This window comes from Rhodamnia argentea, chromosome 9 (assembly GCF_020921035.1).
Source record: "Rhodamnia argentea isolate NSW1041297 chromosome 9, ASM2092103v1, whole genome shotgun sequence".
Taxonomy (NCBI): Eukaryota; Viridiplantae; Streptophyta; class Magnoliopsida; order Myrtales; family Myrtaceae; genus Rhodamnia; species Rhodamnia argentea.
The window spans coordinates 23,355,916-23,378,274 of record NC_063158.1 but is presented as its reverse complement, the minus strand read 5'-3'; the positions used below and the strand labels follow the sequence as shown (position 1 = coordinate 23,378,274).

General features: G+C 42.2%; 3 protein-coding genes across 4 annotated transcripts in view; 2 read left to right on the top strand and 1 right to left on the bottom strand.

Annotated features, from left to right (window-relative positions):
- LOC115739662 (equilibrative nucleotide transporter 3-like) overlaps positions 1-22,359 on the top strand; it is a 469,706-nt gene that overhangs the window by 181,399 nt on the left and 265,948 nt on the right. The window lies entirely within an intron of this gene.
- On the top strand, positions 2,183-3,571 carry LOC115739828 (F-box protein SKIP27). Its single transcript, XM_048285733.1, has 4 exons — positions 2,183-2,248; positions 2,363-2,652; positions 2,754-2,828; positions 2,923-3,571. Exons 2-4 carry the CDS (start codon positions 2,377-2,379, stop codon positions 3,169-3,171), a joined length of 600 nt encoding a protein of 199 aa, XP_048141690.1. The 5' UTR covers positions 2,183-2,248; positions 2,363-2,376; the 3' UTR covers positions 3,172-3,571.
- Positions 3,965-21,132, bottom strand: LOC115739679 (putative FBD-associated F-box protein At1g61330). 2 transcript variants are annotated; one of them, XM_048285728.1, is made up of 3 exons: positions 20,145-21,132; positions 19,868-20,038; positions 3,965-4,574 (listed from the first exon to the last, which is right to left on the bottom strand). In XM_048285728.1, exons 1-3 carry the CDS (start codon positions 21,066-21,068, stop codon positions 4,224-4,226), a joined length of 1,446 nt encoding a protein of 481 aa, XP_048141685.1. In that variant the 5' UTR covers positions 21,069-21,132; the 3' UTR covers positions 3,965-4,223. The 2 variants fall into 2 exon arrangements, with proteins under 2 accessions (XP_048141685.1, XP_048141684.1); XM_048285727.1 differs by lacking the exons at positions 19,868-20,038; positions 20,145-21,132 and adding exons at positions 4,683-4,853; positions 4,961-6,067.

Below are 22,359 nucleotides of genomic sequence, written 5' to 3'. Positions count from 1 at the left end.
AACGAAACCAAAAAAAAAAAAGAAGGTGAAGATTAAGTTTCTTCCACAGCACACTTTGATATCACATTATCCACAAAAATCCCCCAAGGATGTCTGCCCTCAATTTCCTCAAATTTGCAGGGTCAAAGTCAGCTCCTCATAAATTTAGTAAAAAAAAAAAGCAAAATAAAAAATAAAAAAAATTGTGCTATTGGCTTCCCCGACACGGCATTCACGAGCCGCGAGAGTCTTTCCCCCCCAACATTGGTCCGACGTGGGAAGCTTCCGATGGCAAATCCCGCCCAACGTTATCCCTTCTCGAAACTGGGGCCTCTGACGTGTCCGCCGACCGATTCTGCGGCCGCCAAGTTGGAATGAAATCTGTGAACCCGATTGGGTGAACCAGAAACCACCGCCCGCCCGCCCGCCCGCCCGCCCCATCCACCTGCTCTGTCCAACTTCGACCTTCCTCCCTCTTACAATTTATCCTCCAATCTTGGGTCAGGTGCGATTTGTAATATTTTGGATCAAATCAAGTACTTCTGGGGGTGAATCGAAATAACGGGATATGAAGTTGTATATGTAAGCCCCATGTCAGCAATGCAAGACGTGGCTCCGTTGACACGGTCGTCCTATATGAACTCGACCCGCTTCATTTGTTTGAAGATAATTCACCCACGGCCGCACAAGAGAGGGGTCGTTCGTAGTGCCCCTATCGGTAAGGTTAGTTCATAGGTGTTCTAAAACATTGTTCCTGGTAGGAGTATGCAACTGGACCGAGTTTACCCAAAAATCGAACCGGATCACCCGAAAAAACAGGTCCGAAAATCGATTTTTGTTCAAATCGATCCGGGAACAGGTTCTGATTTTGGGGAATCGCTTGGAACCGATCCCGTTCCTTGTTCCAAATGAAGACCCACTCGTGAACTGGATAGATTTTGGGACCAATTTTTAGCTACTTGTTAAGGAAAAAAAAACCCTAATCTCGTTCACCTCACATCCTCTGTTTGTGGTGGATTGTAATTTGCATTACTGATATTAGGGATTGTTGATTTTCGCGAATAGTGAGCTTTATTATTCATCTTCACGTTATTTTGTTGGAAAAAATTGAAATCAAAACAAGAAAGAAAAGAAAAACAAGTTCTCGGGTAGACATTGAACGTCGACGGAAAAAATAGGTAGATTCCAAAACAGGTTCTAAGATAAAAAGGGTATAGGTGTTCCAAGATCTAAAAACTAAAGCAAGTTATAACAAATTATATTTTGGGTTGGAGGTCCGGAACCTACCCACTCGGATCATGCTCACTCCTAATTCTCACACGCACATCCGGCGACCATCCAATAGGATTTCAATGATGTCGTCGGGGATTGGTTATATAACAATTTACATTTTCGTTTTTTTGTTTCTTTTTTTTTTTTATATCTCCAATTTATGGGACAAGGAAGACATGAAAATGCCAAATTGTTTGAGATTGATGCATGATAATCATCCTCCATGTTGACCAAGGACTTCTCTGTCTCTGTCTCTCTCTTAATTTCCGGGTTTGTCGCTAAAATCTCTAATTAATTTTGAGGGACAAAAGGAGATTTTGGTGGGCATTTCAATTCAATTAATCAAATAATCTTCCTGTGCGAACAGGAACGGCCCCCACTTCCCAACGCACTCCAGTCTCCACCACCACATCTCCCACTCGGCACGCCCACCAACGCTCGATCAGATTCAGATCTCGCCCTTCCGTCCGCGAAGCATCCGATGACGCACACAAAAAAAAAAAACCGCGTGCTCAACAAGCCGACCGACCAACCCCGCCAGCCGACTCGGACCGCCCACCTCGCCACGTCATCCCCCCTTCCCCACCCCCCACGTGTCCCTTTCCCTCCCAACGGCTAGTTCAATTTAACCTCCAAAGCGATAAGAAACAGAGAAATCAATTTAAAAAGAAAAAAAAAAAGGGAAAACGAAAAAAAGTCCCATGTCCCCACGCGCGCGAGAGTTCCAGTACTTTCGCGTGAAGGTGATTAATCGAAGACCGCGTGAATATCTCTCTCCCCTCCTCTTTTCAAAATTTCCTTTTTATTTTCTCACTTTTTAAGAAGACCCAAATGAAAAATGAAAAATGAAATTGATCAAGTCTTTAACGCTTGTATAAATATTGAAGCGGACCCGTCCATGGTGTTTTGACGCAAAGGCGTGCAAGGAGAAGCGAAAACATACACACTCACTCACAGGAAGTGATCGAGTCAGGAAGGAACCGTCGAATCCGACCAGGTTCGTCTTTGCTCTGCTCCTTCGACCTCCCGACGAATTCGTCCCTCCGACGGCGGTTTCCATTTCGTGGGGGGGTGTCGTGACTTTGACTGACTCCGGTTTGGCTTTCTGCAGAGAGGGAGCAGAGAATGGCTTTGTGCGGCGACATTGCGTTGAGCTTGAAGGAGGGGCGCGGCGTCGGGGAGAGCGAGGGGGAGGGATCCGGGTTCGGGCTCGTGAGGTGCACGCGGGGCCTCGGGAGGAAGAGGGTCGGCATCTCGGAGGGTCCCGAGGCGGCGGCTCCCTGGCGGGCCGGCGACGCCGGCTTCGGAGCTCCGCTGAAGAGGCAGTGCAGCGGGAGGTTGTTGCTGTTGCTCGACCGCTCCGAGAAGTCCGGTCTCGAAGCCTTGCCTCAGGACGTTCTGGTGAGTAGTTGGCTTGCATTTTGGATTTTGCTCGAACGCCACTCAAATCAATGGCGCAGTTTTGATTATGATGTGATGATCCCTATTATTCGTTTTAACAGATTAGGATACTCTGTCACGTCGAGCACGGCGACTTGAAACAGCTAGTTCGCGTGTCCAAGACGATCAAAGAAGCTGTAAGTTAGTCTGCAATAATATTGCAATCTAATCTTCTTTTATGCTTAATTTGTTTCTCGGGATGGCAGTTGATTCGTTTCTCTTGTGTTGCAGACTGTCGTGGCGAAGCAGTGGCATTTTGCATACACAACGCCGACGAAGATACGCGCGTTCAGGAACTCCTTTGATTTGCAGAACCCGAGTGACTGCGATGAGATTGAAGCCCCGAACGCCCCGTTGAGGGCTTTCAGGTCGCGGATTAGCAGGAAGAAGCTCGCGGATGTCACGGCGGTGCTGTTCGCCTCGCCCGATGAAGGGCAGTGGACCAGAAGAGGAAGTTTGTTCATGGAAACTGAGACATGATTGAACCAATCAGTCCCAGTGCTCCGGACCCGGGTTCTGTAGAGTGTAGATATATTTCTTGTTGTAGATTGTGGTTGACACGGATTAGGCAGCGGCGGGAAGAGAGAGGGACGACGAATAGGGGTATGATGTACATGTAGAAAGAATCATTGAGCCACGGTTTCTTCAATTGTTTCATTGAAGATGGATTGGATTTGGCTTCACAAGTTTATTTTTTGTGTACACATTGTAAAAGAGAGATTTTTTAGGCGATTTCGAGAGTTGTTTGATGAAGGGGCTATCCTGTTGTGGCCCTTCTTCCCATGCTGATAAAACCATGAGAGAGGAGTGTTACAGTTAACCCTGCATACTCTCCTAGTTCTGTGTAATAAAACTAAGAAATATACTGTTCTGTTCTGTTGCATTCTGTTCTGGGTTTCATCTGCTTTTGTGTGCCTTCATTTTGAAATTTGTGGCCTGACATTTGCACCACCAATCTCTTTAGTATGCACTTGATAATTGAACTTTGAATCTCTGAGGATTTGCATTGATATGTCCAAGATCTTGGAGGTGATTCCTGGAATGGTTCAGTTTTCGGATGCTTTTAGATCACGACATGATCATCAATCAAACAAATGATGGATTGATAAACGTCGCCGGAAGTTCTTTTCGATTCAGTTTTAACATTTGATACTTTCGTGATTAGCTGGTGAACAGTCATCTTTTGCTATTTTGAGATGACCTAAATTTTCCAAACTTGGGTGTGGATCGTAATCCTATCCGTACATTCGAAGATTTATGTGATTCTTGGCAACAATGCTGGAGTCACACTGTTGAAATTTACAGGAACCGCCTGACGAAAAAACGCATCTTGTAATTGCAGATTGTAAAAGATTATGCAACAATCACCTGAAATTACAAAGCGGGTAGGCAAAATTCAATCCATTGCAACCGAAAAAATGAGGAAAAAAAGGGTTGGAGAAAGATTCAAATGTTGTTACTGCCATTCTCCTGCTTGATTGCCAGACTCTTACTTGAAGACAAATAAATGCTTAACTCACGGACAACCTGCATTATGTCTGCCAAATTTTCTGATGCGTCGGGCGGGTTGTCTTGTCTTCGCAGTCGTTAGAAAACGTCACTCTCGCTCTCGGACAAGTCTTCCACATAATGAACTTTTGATAGTTCTCGATATCGTCCGAGTAAAATCCCGGATAAAGCTGATTCCTCGCGCTAACCAGAGCAAGAGTCTCCAAATTGATCGCCTTCTGCAGGAAAAACTTGACCAGTTCATGTTCATGCTGTTGAAACCTGAAGCCTTTCACTTTGACAAACTTGAGGCGGCAGAGAAAGCGGAAGGACTCAAGCTCTTGCTTCTGATGCAGTTCCCAGTAAATGCTCCCTTCAAAAGAGCATTCATTAAGCTGCAAATATTAGAAGCAAAACCTTAGGCACTGAAAACAAAAATCTCCACTAGTCTTCTTGAGACTTAGCTACATTTCCATGAAGGATATCAAACTCAATGAGCTTACATCGATAAATACTTTCTCGACGAATGGGCACTTGTCGAGAAAAGCAGCAATATCATAGGTATTGCAGTAGACTCCGCCTTGCAGGATTAATTGGAATTCCTTCAGATTATGATACGAAAATTGCAGTCCCCGTATGTTGTGCTTTAGATCTTCATAATTTGGAGATATGCCCTGAATCCAGACGTTATGGACATGTAATAAATGCGATAAGAAGTTGATATCCTGCTAAATTAGACAAGAGTTTTCGAAAGAAGGCGACTCATCGGAATGTGAGATACCTCGAGAAAGATGCTGTTCACTGTGAGAACGCTGATGTTAGTGAGATCTTCCAAAATGTTCCGGACCAAAGAATGTCTGATGAAGCCTTTTGGGGGTACGAAATTTAGTACTGCGTCCTTCAGCTGTGATATATCATTAAAGAAGAAGAGAGGTACCTGACCATAGAAATGAAAAGAGCGAAGGCTCGGAGCGTCGATTTCAACTAGCGAAAGAATCGAGCAATCACCCAACTTTAACACCTTAAACCTCTTATGATTTTGTGCGGACAACTTGAACTGACGGATGGCATCGCAACGCACCAGTTCAAGAGTCTCGAGGAGGGTGCAATTGAGAATTAAGGTTTCGATCATCTCCGCCGTGATCTCAACCTTCTTCAGAATCAGGGTATCCAGGAGACGCAGACTAGTGAGATTTGGTGGAAAATCAATTTCACAGAAGGTCAGCTTTAAAACTCTCAATGACTCGACATCGATTAAATCGCGAGAAAGCAGGAAAGGCTCAATCCTCGCCGCGATAAAGTTTAACTCCATCTCCTCCACCCCTTTCGAGATCGAGATTTCAATCCACTTCCTGACCATCAGTTCGATATCAGTCGGGTCGATATATAGCTTGAAGCTTTGGATCTGTGGACCTGCATGAGCCCTGAAAACATGATCAATAATCGAGATAGCTTCTAGGATGCCTTTTTGCGTAGTGAACCATCTACCAAAGTGCAACTTCCTGCTGAAAAGCCAAACTTGCTTGAATCTTGTCGAGACAACTCCGGCCCGCACTGCTTGTTTGATGGGCAAGAGCGTAAAGATGCGCTCTAGGATGTCATCAGGAAGGTCAGACAACAGCTTACTCCTACTCCGGCAATTCTTCGTAGAAATGAGAGGAAGATCGGACTCTGCCTTGATCCTTTTCGATGATGACGGGGCCATTTTTGCAATCTTTATTCAATCCTTCAGCCGACAAGCATGTATCGTAAGAGCCGTTTCTTTCGAAATTCCTGGTGATACTATGGAAAATTATGAGAAGCACACAGATGGGAGACCCTGCATTTATAAGTAGAGAAGATTTGCTTTCCAAAATGTGTTTTTGAAAAAAGAAGAGCAAAAAATAAAGGCCAGAACCATTCCTGGTTCCATAAATGAAAAGAGATATGAGTATCCTCCATATAAGCTGTCTGCATTGTTTTGCTTGCCCAAACAGTCATCTCCTTTAAAACATGAACGGTCCTCTTTTGGGTACTATAATGAACTTACCCTTTATTTTTCTGGTCATATCGATTCGCGCTGTTTGGGCACTTTAAATGCCTTTAATGAGATGATGTATGCCATGACAGGATGCCTGAAACGAACTCTAGCGGAACAATTACCGGTTTTTAGTACGGAAACCTAAATTCAAACTCGCAATTACCTTGTTTTTCATACTGTTCGTGCACCAAACAGTAGTCCCATCTTAAGACCCCGCCAAACATACTTTTCATAACTTAAACATTGTATTGTAAATGAATGAATGATTTTCGTCGTATGGAAAAAGCGGCGGCGTACTTTTCCTCTTTCACTATGAAATAGATAATATGTTTTGCTGCAATTTGCCGTCTGCATTTACTCTACTCAACTTGACATGTTAAGCACGATGTGAATCGTAATCATGTCGCGCGACGTTTGGAAAACAAGAGGAATAGTAGGGCAAATTAACAAGAGGAGGGAATGTTCAAATTTGAACATCTGACCTCTACTCTGCTGCAGCCTCCAACGACCAGTAGTCACAAGTAGCAGAGTGAGGCGTTCAAGCTATGAATCGGATGCTTGGTCAAAGGAAGTGGATTAAAGATCCGGAGAGGTCTTGCTGCTACCTGGACAAATTGGCAAACATTCCTCACATTCCCTACAACCTTGCATGTACCTTTAGCTGGAAAAAGGAAAATTACTCCTCAGCCCCCAAGACGCACGAGGTCCCTCTTTCACTCTCTGTCTGTCTGTTCTATTAGCACCCACGCCAGTCGTCACCGTCAGGCCACCGCCACAACTGCACTACTCTCTCTCCCTCCTTGGGAGAGTCCTAATCGCCATGCGACCTTATGCCCTTGACAGATCTTGTTGATTTCGCAGAATCAGATGAGGCCCTTGTACACTATTTTCAGAGCTAGAGGTTCCGTGAAACTCTTCAATGGGAAGGCACAACACAATCGTCAAGCTCTCATTAGTAGACAATGACGGATTGAGACCTGAAAGAGCAAGATATTAGAGCGATGGGCATGAAATAAAGTCGAGATGGAGGCGACGGAGACGGCTGACAAACAGTAACCAACTCGTATTTTCATAGCTTAACTTCACGTGTTTACCAGCCAGAATCTTCTGTAGTTTAACTTCATGGGTGGCTCGTATTTTCCATGCTCTGTCCTAAGAAGGCTGAAAAAAGTAACCAACTTGTCCTCACAGAATGCTAAGTTCTAGATGCAAATCTAGTGATCTGTATTTCTTTCACTCATCATATAGGAGTCAACATCCTAGGATTGCAAATTTGGTATTTAGTATCTATCACTTGGAAGGTACTGCAGTGATGAAAACCTAAGTTCTTCATGCATTCTCTGACTTCTTTTTGCAAACTCTGCATATCTATGTGCGTGCGTCAAGACCCTCTTGAGGTGATACCATGTCAGCAAAGCTAAAATGTCCAAGTTAACACTCTTTTTCCCTCCTCATTGCTAAACACTTAAATGAATCACCCAGAAATAGCTTCTTTAATGGAGTGTAACTATATATAAATCACTCTAAAGCCTTCGTCAAGGCCTGGGATTTGCACCCCTGCGCCTGCACGCGAGGCATAGTACCTGTGCTATAATAGTTACCACTCCAAAGGAGTGTAAATATATATAAATCACTCTAAAGCCTTCTATCTTTTCAATGTAGGATTAGTGGTTTTTCACTTCCCACTTTCAACTCAAGAGTGTTCTTTGAGCATCAATTTTTCATTCATTCACCAATCAATTTATCCCAAATTTCCAACAAAACCAAAAATGTGTGATCGACCGATGCAGCAAAATCAGCAGTCGTAAAGCCAAACTCCGAGCAAAGGAAAGATGGCGGAAGTCATCCAAACTGGTCTTGGCAAGTAAGCGGAAAAGGGATGCAAATGGTATGGTCCATCAGGACTGTCGGAGGACTAGATTCAAATGGTGAGCACTCTTTGCAATTACACCACCACTCCTGCAACTGCAGCAGCAGAGAACTTTACGTCCTAATCCTAAATGGGAATCTATAAATGAGCGAAGGCCATTTTCCAGTTTCGATCATAAATGATCGGAGGACTTTCGAGCATGCAAAAAGAATAAACATCTCTTTCGGGTTCTCTAGAAGATTCCTAGTGCAGGCAATATTGTAATTGTATCTTATTCTAGAGAATTCATTGTAATGTGATTGGGCAATAGGGAGGTGCGCCCTTATTGGTAGATATGGAGGTGTGATCTCCACCATTATATCCTCGAATAGATCAACGGTTATAATTAAGAGAGCCTTAGTATATATAGGGGACCTCTCCGCTCATTTGCATATTCTCATAAGTTTATACAATTAGAGCTCATCTCTCTTGAGTTTTTTCTATATGATCCTTGTGAGTGTGAGTGCGAGTTGTCTGGGAAAAATTGACTTGGGAAGAAATTTCTAAGCCGCACGGGGTGAGGGAATGCTAAATCAATCAATTTGTTACACAATTGTGCAGAAATTGTTGAGCGAATTTCTGAATCCAATTGCCACAAGTTTCAGTAGCATGTCGAGAGATACACACTTGTGCCTTTAAGATTCGGATAAAAAGGAGGTCAAACTGGTTATAGGAATGAATAGCCACCGAGTCCAAAGACTAGCAAAGCAAGATAAAACACGAATAAAATCCGCATTCAAAGAGATTGTCAGAATACAAGAGTCCTGCACTTGGCGAGATCCTAGTCTGCATCGAAATGCTAGTGAAAACTTCTTCCATCCGATTCACGGTAACGTCTTAGATAATATTGTACGCCGAATCAACAATCACTTCATCGGATGGAGTGCTCGAACAGATTGCATGAATTTGATCTTCGAAGCTACTCGGGAAGTCTCCAAATTTGAGGCACGATGCTACTTCTCCATTCATTGAGGTAATTATCGATCAGGTCGCCAGCAACAAATCTTCCGAACTAGTCGCAAACTGGTGAAAGATGTTTTGTTTAGGCATGTGAGGGCTACTGGTCTGATCGACATGAGCAATTGATTCATCATTGATTTCCCTAGAGGAATCAAGGAAATCTATATCCAACAGCAGAGCGAAGGGGATTTGACTCACAAAAGTGTCCCTATCATCTCTGTCTGTATCCCGACTTCGCCACCGATGGCACAATTTGCTCCAAGACTTGCTTATTACTATCCAAAACTCTTAAAAATGCAACTTATCACAAACACTGCACATATGAGTTCTCCACATTCCCCAATCAAATTCGCAGTTTCTCCAGAACCATAGTAACCCATAGCGAAGTAAACAATCGCTGCTGAAAGCACAAAAAGGGTCGCATTAGCTCCACATCAAAATGCTCTAATACTGGAAACTAATACAGAGAAACACATGAATTGCTTCTGTTGCTGTGAAAACCCTAGTTGTCTTCTTCCCACATAAAAGAACCGATTGCAACAAAGATACCCACAAAATTTCAAAATGCACAAACACAGTTTTCGAAAGAAATCATCAACCCGCAATGAGAAAAATCGAACGATGTGAGAAAAGGGGAAATTTGAGAACGGGGTATGAAATGTGGAAGCTTTGTGGACCTATAAAAAAAAAAAGAGAAAACAAGAAGTAACCTCCACTAATGTAGCAAATCAAGAAGGGACAACTAAGGAAATCCTCTTTCAAGAACTGGACCGAGACTGAGAAGGTTCTAACGGTATGTTATGTCGATAATAAAATGAAAAATGAAAAATTTAGAAAATAGTTTTCTAAAAATGAATATCTGTATCGGTTGAAATTATTATCTAATGAAAAATATTTTTATTATCGATAATAATTTATGTTTAAACATTTTTGTGCACAATAAAGTTTTTTGAAAACAATATTTTTGTTGTGACACGAGTCAATACAATGCAATTAACTTGAAATTGACAAGCTTTCATAAATCCTATAAAAGAGAACATTTGTGGTCACGTTGGAACAGTTTGTAATACAAGAGTTAAGTCAAATGAGTATTATTTCACATTTGAGAATATTCGAATTTTTGGTTATTTCTAAATTTAGTTTTTAGTTTCCCTTTTTTACTTAGTATAGACAGTATGGGTAGTGAATCAATGAAAGTGAGTAGTGACTCGATCCGTGTTAAGAGAGGAAAAAAAGTCAAAATTATAATCATAGCATCACTAATTTGCCAAATATGTATTTTTTTTTTTTTACATTTTTGTCGAGTGTGACTCGAGATTAAAGTTCGGTAAAAGGATGCTAATAGTGCCAATATTTGTGTACGGCACTTATTTTAGTGTTAATATTTTTTGTTGTCACTTAAGTGCCAAATCGAAGAAAAAATGATCACTTAAGTGTCAATTCCAGCCAAAAAGATCACTTTAGTGCCAATTGCCAAACAATACGAGTGGCATTTTTTAATATTATGTGGAACTTTTTTTAAAAAAAAAAGTCAGCCACGTGGATGCCACGTGTAATATCTTTCCACAAAATAAGCTAAAATATTTTTAAAAATTAAATTACATTTAAATTTTAACTAATAACTTAAAGAAAAGGAAATTGATCGTGTAATATCTTTCTACAAAATAAACTAATTTTTTTTAAAAAAATTAAATTTAATTTAAAAATTAGCTAATAACTTAAAAAATCAAATTGATCTCTTGCAACAGCAAGGGCTTGGAAGCTCTCACCTTCGCCGCCGCCCACCATCGTCGACAATGCTTGGCAAGGGTGGGGGATGGCTGGTGGGGGTTGCCGTGTGGCCAACGACCCTCGTCGGTCGCAGGTGAGGCCTTGCTAGGAACAATGGGGCCTGGTCGACACGGATTTGGGTGAGGCTACACCTCGCCCAGATTTGCAGGGTCGGCGACGCCTTGCTGTCGCTAGGCAAGGTTGGCCTCGCTTGCGGTTGGGGGGGTCGGCGACCACCGCCGATCGTCTCCCACCCTCGCCGGCCAGCATTGCCAGCATTGCCGGCGATGGTGGGTGGCGGCGGCGGCGAGGGCTTCAAAGCCCTAGCTGCTACAACATATTTTTTTAAAAAAAAGTTTTTTAGCTTATTTTTTAGTTTTTTATTTTTTTTTAACTTTTTCCTTTTTTTTATTGCTAACTTATAATGCAAGGTTAGATTTCCGAAGAAGCTCACCGGAGTTGGCAATGAAATAACCATTTTTCAAAAAAATTGGCATTTAAGTAACAAAAAAAAAAATACTGACATTAAAGTGAGCACCGTAAACAAATATTGATACTCCTAATGTCTTTCTGCCATTAAAATTTTATCTATTTTACAAAAAATGAATGATTAAAGTAAATTTTTTGTATCAATACTGGCCTCGTCATGAGGCCATTATCTTCTTCACGAAAGTCGGTTTGCCTTCTTCTCCGTCGCTCCGCCACAGGAACGTTGCTTTTGCTGCTAGAGAAATCAGCTCCGCGAGAAGGTACCTTGCTCAATGCTCGTGATGGATTCGGATTTCGATTCCGTCGCTTCTGAACGTTCGCTCTCCCTCTGCTCGAACGTTGTCGGCGGTCAGGGTGGGAATCGGTAGGCTCGGCTTGAGCTTCAGGCGTTAGGTTTCGGAATCATGGTGAGTTTCTTTGCACTGTCGTGGCCATTTTTGACGACGACTGTTCCTGCTGTCGCATGCTTGGTTTTTAGTTTGGCCCCCGAGTTTTCTATTGGATAAAGGAATGGGTAAATTTCTCCTTGGACTGCCATCTTTATATTATCTAATTTCCAGTTCTATCCTCACTTTAGCCAGTCTCTATCCTCTCCCTTCCTCTCCTCCACCGCCCGCCCGAACGTGCCCATCTCCACAGCTCGACCATGTGGCCTCTGCTCGACCGTCGCCACGCCAACGAGCCAATCAAATCGATTGCATCGGCCATGAACACCAAACCCCGAGGGTTCGGTTTGTATTTATGGGGAGGGGGATTTTCTTGGATTGGATGGTCCGGGCAAATCGTGGGAGGAAGGTGTTCTTTTGGACATAATAATGAAGAGATGACAAATTTGCAGATGTTTAAGGTTCTTGGTTGTTGTTTACTTTGATTCGTACGAGCCATTTAGATTGTATGGTCTCGATCTCAGTGGGTTAAGATGGACCATACCTAAAAAAAAATGCTCGAAGGGTCGGGAACGGGGGGTCATTGGATCATCCGATTGGTAATGCGTGCGACTGAACCGAGAATCGTATATAAAATTGAAGGAGTCGCGCCTAAAAAAAGGGAGAGGGGTGAAGGCAAATGGCAAAATTTGGGAAAGATCACGGGCTCGGTCACGGGCTCGTTGGTGTTTCACTTCTCTTTGCTGTTGGGGCCTTTGAGACCGCCCCTAGGGTCGCGGGGACTGTCAATGGGCCGCTGTAGTTCGATTTTCATTACTGACTCGAAAGCATGTATACATATTTTTCAAATGGGAAAATTATTGAAAAAGTTCTAAGTATATTGCAATTGTGTCAATTTAACTAACCTCCTCGGGCCGCCTGTCGCCTCTTGATCGGTCACCGACGACCGACTAGCGGAAGCGAATGGAAGAAAAAGGAAGAAAAATAAAATTCAAAATTCAAAATTCAAAAAATTATTAAAATATTATGTCTCTGACGGCCGGCGCAATCCGGCCAAAATTGACCGGATGGACCGAATTGATACAATTACAAAAGATTTAGGGATAAAGCGATAAGAAAAAAATAGTTTTGGACCGAATTGGCATAACTACGATAAATTTAGGATTTTTTTGATAATTTTCCCTGACTCAAACCAAAACTTGAATCGAAACGCCGAAAATATCTGAGTCTTTATTTATTATCCGAATCGAATGAGACTCGATTTGAAAAAGACTTGAAGGTTCCGTTTGTTCTGCGAAAAATAAATAAATTAACTTTTTAAATTAATTTCTTGAAATAATTAGCTCATGAAAAATATTTTTATTATTGACTACAATTTATGCATTAATGAAAAAAAAATTGTTCAATTATTTTCGTAAGCGATATAGACGATCATTTTTTAAACAAAATATTATTCAAATGTTTTATTTATCGCCACATAAAGACACCAAACTTGAAGGGGCACGTGGCGTTCGATCTGATGAACCTGTAGCCCGTGGACACAACCCGTATTTTTTTATTTTAATTTTTACACTTTTTGGATAATTCGAGTGATCGATCTAAGGAACATCAACTGATATAATTAGTTAAGACTCAAATAGATTTTTTTGTTTTTGTTTTGGGTCTGCAGACTCAAAATATATACATTGATGCAATTTCAAATTAGCCTCTAATTCTATGTGGCTTTTCAAATTGAACCCCGAAAGCATGTCGTAAAGCAAATATTCAAGTTTTGATAGTAACCCTGTGGTATAGCAATCGTTCTGAATTCGATCTATCCCAACCAATTAATCTCTTCTTAACGGCTATATATATATAAAAGAAGAGGCGGTGTTTTGACGCAAGTTTGAAGGAAAAGCGAAATCACACACACTTAACCCACACGAATCGATCGAGTCTCGGGGAGAAGAATTCAGAAACCGTCGAATCCGACCAGGTTCGTCTTGCTCTGCTCCCTTCAATCTCCTGACGAATTTGTCCGTCGTTTCCATTTGCGGGTGTCGTGACTTGAATCCGACCTGGTTCGTCTTGAAGTCAATTAACAAGAGAAGACCGTATCAGAATGCTCGTCGGTCCCCCGCTTTTGCTCGTATTCGTGCTCGTGCGAAGGAAAGGCGAGCTCGAAGTTGGCGTGGAGGTCATGATCGATTTGTGCGAGAAATCAAGGCGGGGCCGAGCTAGTGGTCATGGCGGTTCGGTCTCGTGGTGGGTCTTTTGCGTAGAAGTCCAAGCAAGTAGATGTCTAACCTCTTCACTAGACTGCCCATTTATCGTTTGTTTAGCGTGGAACGTCGATTTTGCGCATAGAAATATCGATTGATCGTTGTGCTTGTACGACAGGGAAGATGGGGTTGCATGTGCCGTTCATTGCTTAAATTGACATTTCTGAGTCTTGGGTAAGTGGCATATTTGAGCTGACCGTCTTGATTGTCGGTAATTTTTTATGCAATGACGTGGCACCATATAGAGGGAAGTTCGGCTATATGGTTTGGGGAAAAGATTTGTGAGGTTCGGAACATGAGCGAGGTAAGTTTTGTGGTTATATGGTTACTAGCGGGCTATGGGTAAGCTGAAATTGGAGCGGGATCGGCCAGTAAGTCGCCAGTTTGGCGCGAATTGGGATCGGAATTATATAAGTATTCGGCCTTGAGATATGGAAGGGAGGTTCAGTATATTCTGGCGGCTCTTTCCTGTTCCTTTTTGTGTTTTGTGAATCTTCCGTGCTTATAATTTGTGTTGCCTCCTATTTGGAATTCAGCTGTTTGTTTGCTTGATAAAATTTGCTTGACTAATTGAATAAATGGATTGCCCAGTTATTTGGCTAGATATCTATTTGCTGAGCTTGTAGCTCCTCCCGTTGATATGACCTTTTTTAGGTTAGTTAGCTTGTGATGGCAGCCGCGAGAAGTAACCATGGATGCTGGTGGTGAAGATGAGGCTCACCGATGATGTTGTTAGATTGTTAGATTGGGAGTAGTTATCGTGCTTTGTAATCCTCTTGATAATGTTTTGAACTTTTGTAAAGAACTGGCTATAAACCAAATGTTATTGCTACATGATGGTTTATGTATTATTTTTAGGTGTTGTTAGTGAACCTTTATAGGACCATACCTTTTAGGCATGTCTGCCCGTTTGTATGCACTTGTGTTTTCCTTATGGTCGCTTATTGTTTTTGGTTTAGAGTCTTCCACATGCGCCATTATTTATATATATGAGATTAAAGCAGAGCATGTATTAGTAGATGACGAGCCTGGGTTGTCAGAGTCCGAGGGTCCTGAGGCACCTGCAAGGCGAGCCGATCCTGTTGACTTCGGAGCTCCAATGAAAAGTCAATGCAGCGGGAGGTTGTTGTTGCTCGACGACTCTAAGAAGTCTGGTCTCAATGCCCCTTACATCAAGGGCACAATTTAGATTATGGGTTTGATGATCGACCAGTTGGGTACGTCAAGCACGACGATTTGAAGCAGCTAGCTCACGTGAAGCAGTAAGTTCCATCTGCAATGATATTGCAATCTTTTTCTATGCTTAATTTCTTTCTTGGAGCGGCGGTTAACTTGTTTCTCTTATGTTGCATACTGTTGTGACTAGACTTGTCAAAATGGTCCAAAACTCATTGTTTGTAACAAATGTATCATTTTGGAGGGTTTTCATGGTATCATTTTAATGTTTGATGAATGAATTTCTTATTTCCGCAAAAAAAAAAAAAAAAAAAAAAATCGCATTCTCATTTTTTTTTTGTCGGGAAAATCGATTGAATTGTCGGGATCACCCCTCGACGGCTATAGTCTTCATCGCTGTGGCCGTCTCCTACCAACTTAGTGCCCATGAAAATTTTTGGTTAAATAATTATTTTTTCTAGGGGTTGCGGCATTGGAGCAGTTTCTGATCATCGATCGAGATTGCAGATGAGAGCTAAAAAAAAAACCCTAGAAGTTCTCTGGTTCGGTGAAGAGAACGCCGAAGTAAACCTTCATCCTTCGCCGTGAATTGAAGTTCTGAGAGATTTACTGCTTGCTGCTCTAGCGTTGTTAACCCTAAATTCTCTTTTCACTCTTGCCGCTCAAGTCTCATCCGCCTCTCATCTCTCTCTCTCTCTCTCTCTTGGGCTGCAAGCAAAGTCTCCTCTCCGGCAAAGGGGACTTACTCCGAGGGGTGAGCTTTAGCAATTTTTGTCGAATACTGAGCACTGCTTCGCTATAGATGGAATGGGTGTGTGTAGATTATTCACAGGTCTTCTCTGCAAACCGGAACATGCTTTGCCGACAACCTGTTTGAAGGAATGTCTGGTTGACGATTTGGTGTTTGGTTCTCATGATGATTCCCGTACCTCTGAAGAATTTGGCAGTCAGCGCGCGACCAGGGGCCAGAGAGTGTGCTATGATGCTGAGAAGTTTGCCTAGATTTCACCTAAATCGGGAGATCTAACCGAACAATTCATATATGCACAGTTGAACAATTCATACATATCACAAACATGGGCTCAACGGAGAAAATATGTCAATCTCTTTATGATTTTGTTTGTTTCCTCCTTTATAGTCGTGCTGCCCTCTAACTTTTGAGCATAAATCACTAAGACGGCTGTGAACTCCTGATAAGTAAAAGAAATTAGGGTGGTTCTCGGGTAGATTCTGGATTCGACACTGGAAATGGATTGGCAAGGAAGGTTCTGGATTCCAAATTGATGATAACAAACTTAATAGTTCAACATACAAGATAACTCATTTAAGAAGCCGGACCCATTTACAACCCACTTAAGACAACATATGTAAAGGCTTTACCTTTCTTTTACTTTTCATTTATTTTCCTTTATTTTTTCTCTTTTTTTACTTTTCTTTTTTCCTTTTTTATTATGAAGCCAGCAAGGGTCGTGCCGTCGGCCGCCGCCGCCCGGTTGCCGGTCACCCCTCGCCCTCGGATTTCTTGTATGGCCGCATCGGTTTATGATCTACACCAAGAATGTTCCACAGGTTGCCAAGGAATCGACCCAAACTTGATTGACGAGCTGGTTAGGCCACAACAGAGGATCAGTGAGCGCCCACGCAAGCGAGCTCCAGCTCTCGGGCAGGGCCCAAATTCAGATAACTGAGTGAGAGGCGCAAAATCGCTATCCTGTCGGTGCCGTCGGAAGAGGATTGCTGCAGCGACGGCCTGCTCCCGCATCAGAGCTTAAACATTGTCCTTGCACGATGATCGGGCTCGGTTCCACCGGCTGCTCGAACTGGGAAGCGACGATGGTAGCCGGCTGTGGTTGGTGATGCACTTCATCGTGGCGACGCGTCTCTTCTTCACTGGTTTGCGCGAGAAGCAGGTGCATAGATAGCCCATTCTCGTCGCATGTAGAGAGAGAGTGAAGGTGAATGGGTTAGTGCTGTGCTCTGGGAATGGGAAGACACAGAGAGAAAAAGTGGGGGTTGGCAAGTTTAAGGTGAAGGTGGAGAGAGAGAACATGACTCAAACGGAACGACTTTTGGATGTCCAAAATGCTCGCAAGTCTACTCAGTCCACATTCTCTGTTATTCCTGATGGTTACTGGCTAACGTGAAAAGAGAGAGAAGAGAATAGGGAGAATCGCCAAGGAAAAACCAGTGCGCCTGACGGGCCGGCTGTGGCGGGGTAGGTGGTGGCGGGTTAGGTGGTGGCGGGTGGGCAGTGGAGTTGGGAGGCTCTAGCCCACGACACCAGGCCTCGCCAGTTTTTTTTTTTTTTTTAAAGGAAAATAAATCTAATTTTTTAAAAGGAGAAAATAAAAATAAAAATAAAAAATCATTTTTTTAAAAGAAATAAAAATAAGAAAATTCAGGTTTTTTAAATTAAATAAAAATTGTCCATAATGATTTGATAAAGAAGTGTTTTAGTAATATAGATCGAGTTGTACATGGATTGGGTCGGGAATGGATTAAGAAATATGCATTACGTATAAATAGATCATTAATAGATTAATGGGTTAATTTGAGTCGGACCATTTGTGACTCGACCCAAACTCGATCCAATCCCCCATTTGATAGGTCTAATTATGGCGAAGTATTGGCATTTTGCATACACGACGCCGACCAAGATGCACGCGTTCAGGAACCCGTGTGCCTGCGAGAAGATTGAAGCCGTGAATGCCCGTTGAGGGCTTTCAGGTCGCGGATTAGCCGGAAGAAGCTCGCTGATGTCACGACGATGCTGTTCACCTTGCCCGATGTAGGACAGTGGACCAGAAGAGGAGGTTTGTTCATGGAAACTGAGATATGATGAACCCATCAGTACTCTGGACGCGGATTCTATAGAGTGTAGATGAATTTGCTGCTGTAGATTGTGGTTGACACAGATTAGGCGGCGGGGAGAGAGAGGGGCTGACGAATACGGTAATGTGTACATGTAGAAAGAATCGTTGAGCCACGGTTTCTTCAAATGTTTCATTGAATTTGGCTTCAGAAGTTCTTTTTGTTCGTGTGTATATTGTAAATATTGCCCTTGCGGACTTAGATCTTCTTCCCAAAGATCGTAGAGAGAGATTTTAGAGAGAGTAGCACTGAATTATATTACTTGTGAATGAGATGATACAAATGAGGGGAGGAGACCTTTATATACAAAGACTCTCTTGATAATAGCAGCAGATCTCTCTTCAATCGAACGGTGCATAATCTTCCAAACCCATCTTCCCGTATTAATTATGAGAATGTGTAATTCCCATAACAATTGCCCTAGGATTATTCTAGAATACTCAAAAAAACCTACGAGATTCATCCATTCTCTCTTGGAAGATCAAGGTCCGTCGTGTATAGAAAACCTCCGGATCGATACATTCCGCCAGACCGTGTCACCTGCATACTTTCCTTGTTCTGTGTAATAAAACTAAGAAATGATACATATGTTTGCTTCTGTTCCGTTCTTATCTGGGTTTCATTTGTTCTTGTGTGTTTTCATTTTGAAATTTCTGGCCTGCTTTTGAAATTTTAACGATGAATCTTTGAGGATTTGATATCTCCACGGTCTTGGAGAGGTATCGATTTGGCTCGACCTTGGTCGACTTATCCATGGAAGCGAAACCGGGATAGGGCTTTATTACGGCTACCTTAGAGATGATTCCGGGAATGATTTACTTTTCGGGTGCTTTTAGATCGTGACATGATCATCAAACAGAGATGGATAAATAAACGTTGTCAAAAGTTCTTTTCCGAAAGCAAAACGATTCAGATTTGATGCTTCGCGATTAGCTGGTGAACAGTCATTTGCTATTTTGAGATCACCTAAATTTCCGTTCTTGGGTAAGGATCGTGATCCTATCTGAACAATAGAAGATTGATGTGATTCTTGGCAATAATGCTGGAGTCACACTGTTGAAATTCACAGGAACAGCCTGATAAAAAAGGCATCCTTGTAATTGCAGATTGTAAAACATTATGCAACATCACCTGAAATTATTAAGCCGGTAGGCGAAATTCCAATTTATTACAAGAAGAAAATGAGAAAACAAGGTTGGTGATTAGATGTCGTTACTTCCATTCTCATACTTGATTGCCAGGCTCTTCTTGAAGACGAACAAATGCTTAAATCACAGACTCAGATGCTCTATAGAACTTGTAACCAAGTTTGCTTCCCTGAACCGAGTATGAGAGTCCGAATGCTCTCTTCGAAGAGCAAAAGCACGCACAACCTGCATTATTTCTGCTAAATTTTCTGATGCGTCGGGCGGGTTGTCTTGTCTTCGCCGTCGTTTGAAAACATCACTCTTGCTCTCGGCGAAGTCCGCCACAAGAAGAACTTTTCATACCTCTTGATGTTATCCGAGTAACATCTCGGATAAAGCCGATTCCTCGCACTACACAGAGCAAGAGTCTCCAAATTGATCGCCTTCTGTAGAAAATACTTGACCAGTTCAAGTTCATGTTGTTGAAACCTGAAGCCTTTCACTTTGACAAACTTAAGGCTGCAGAGAAAGCGGAAGGACTCAAGCTCTTGCTTCTGAAGCAGTTCCCAATAAATGCTCCCTTCAAAAGAGCATTCATTAAGCTGCAAAGATCAAAGCAAAGCCTTAGGCACTGAAATAAAAAATCTCCGCCAGTCTTCTTGAGTTGGGTAGCTTAGCTACAAGATTTGGTGAACGAACACAAGGGCCAAAGAGCTTACATCGATAAATACTTTCTCGACGAATGGGCAATTGTTGAGAAAAGCAGCAATATCATAGGTATTGCAGTAGACAGCGCCATGCAGGATTAATTGGAATTCCTTCAGGTTGCGATACGAAAACGGCAGTCCACGTGTTTTGTGCTTTAGATCTTCATAGTTTGGAGATATGCCCTGAATCCAGACATTATGGTTATGTAATAAATGCGAATAGAAGTTGATATCCTGCTAAACTAGACAAAGTTTTCGAAAGAAGGCGACCTATCGGAACGTGAGATACCTCCAGAACGATGCTGTTCACTGTGAGAATGCTGATGTTAGCGAGATCGTCCAAAGTGTTCCGGATGGAAGAATGTCTCATGAATCCTTTGGGGGGTATGAAATTTATTACTGCATCCTTCAGCTGTGATATATCCTCAAAGAGGAAGAGAGGTACTTGACCATAGAAATGAAAAGAGCGAAGGCTCGGAGCGTCGATTTCAACTAGCGAAAGATCTGAGCAATCTCCCAACTTGAAAACCTTCAACCTCTTATGATTTTGCGCGGACAACGTCAACTGATGGATGGCATCGCAATGTACCAGTTCAAGAGTCTCGAGGAGGGTGCAATTGAGAATTAAGGTTTCGATCATCTCCGATGTGATCTCAACCTTCTTCAGAATCAGGGTATCCAGGAGATGCAGACTATTGAGATCTGGTGGAAAATCAATTTCACAGAAGGTCAACTTTAGAACTCTCAACGACTCCACATCGATTAAGTCACGAGAAAGCAGGAAAGGATCAATCCTCGCCGCGATAAAGTTCAACTCCAGCTCCTCCACCCCTTTTGAAATAGAGATTTCGATCCACTTCCTGACCATCGGTTCGATATCCGTTGGATCGATGTATAACTTGAAGCTTTGGATCTGTGGGCCTGCATGAGCCCTGAAAACATGGTCAATAATCGAGATAGCTTCTAGGATGCCTTTGTGCGTTGTGAACCATCTACCAAAGTGTAAGTTCCTGCTGAAAAGCCAAACTTGCTTGAATCTTGTGGAGACAACTCCAGCCCGCACCGCTTGTCTGATGGGCAAGAGCGTAAAGATGCGCTCTAGGACGTCGTCAGGAAGGTCGGACAACGGCTTTCTCCTGACGCGGCGTTTCTTGGTAGAAATGAGAGGATGGTCGGACTCTACCTTGATCCTTTTCGACGATGATGGGACCATTTTCGCAGACTTCCTTCACTGTCTCCGGCCAACAAGCATGTATCGAAAGAGCCGGTCCTATCAAAATTCCAGGTGATACTACGAAAATTTATGAGAAGCACAGATGGGATAATGTGTATTTATAAGCAGAGATGATGTGCTTTCCAAAATGTGCTTTTCAAATATAAGGGCACGACATAAAGGCCAGAACAATTCCTTTGTTCCATAAATGAAAAGAAATATCAGTATGGTCTTATATAAGATGTCTGCATTGATTTGCTTGCCCAAACAGCCATCTCTCCTTTAAAACATGAACGTCCCTCCCTTGGGTACTATAATGAACTTACCCTTTGTTTTTCTGGCCAGATCGATTGGTGCCATTTCGGCACTTTAAATGCCTTTAATGAGATGATGTATGCCATGATGGGCTGGTCGAAACAAGCTCTAGCGAAACGATTATCGGTTTTTAGTACGGAAACCCAAATTTGAACTCGCGCCCGTGTTGTTTTTCGTACTATCCGTGTACCAAATAGAAGTCTCGTCAAACATACTTTACATGATTTAACCATTGTGTAATAAATGAATAATTGATTTTCGTCGTACTATCTATATACCAAACAGATGTCTCATCTTATCGATTTTTAGTACGGAAACCTCAATTTGAACTCGTGCTTGCCTTATTTTTCATACTATCCGTATACTTGATAGAAATCCCATCTTAAGACCCATCAAACATAATTTAACATGAATTGACTATTGTATAATAATGAATGACTGATTTTCGTTGTACTATCGGTATGCCAAACGGAAGTCCCATTGTATCAGCTTTTAATAAGGAATCCTCAATTCGAACTCGTGCCTGCCTTGCTTTTCATACTATCTGCAAACATAAGTCCCATCTTAGGACCCATCAAACATACTTTACATGAATTAATCGTTGTACAAAAAATAAATAACTGATTTTTCTCATACTATATATATCAAACAGAAGTCTCATCTTATTGATTTTTAGTATGGAAACCTCAATTCAAACTCGCGCCTATCTTGTTTTTCATACCATCCGTATACTTGACAAAAGTCCCATCTTAAGACCGTACTTTACATGAATTAACCGTTGTATAATAATCAATGACTAATTTTCGCCGTACTATTGGTACACCAAACAGAAGTCCCATCTTATCGGTTTTTAATAAGGAATCCTCAATTTGAACTCGCGTTTGCCTTGTTTTTCATACTATCCGTATAACAAACACAAGTCCCATCTTAGGACCCATCAAACATACTTTACATGAATTAACTGTTGTATAATAAA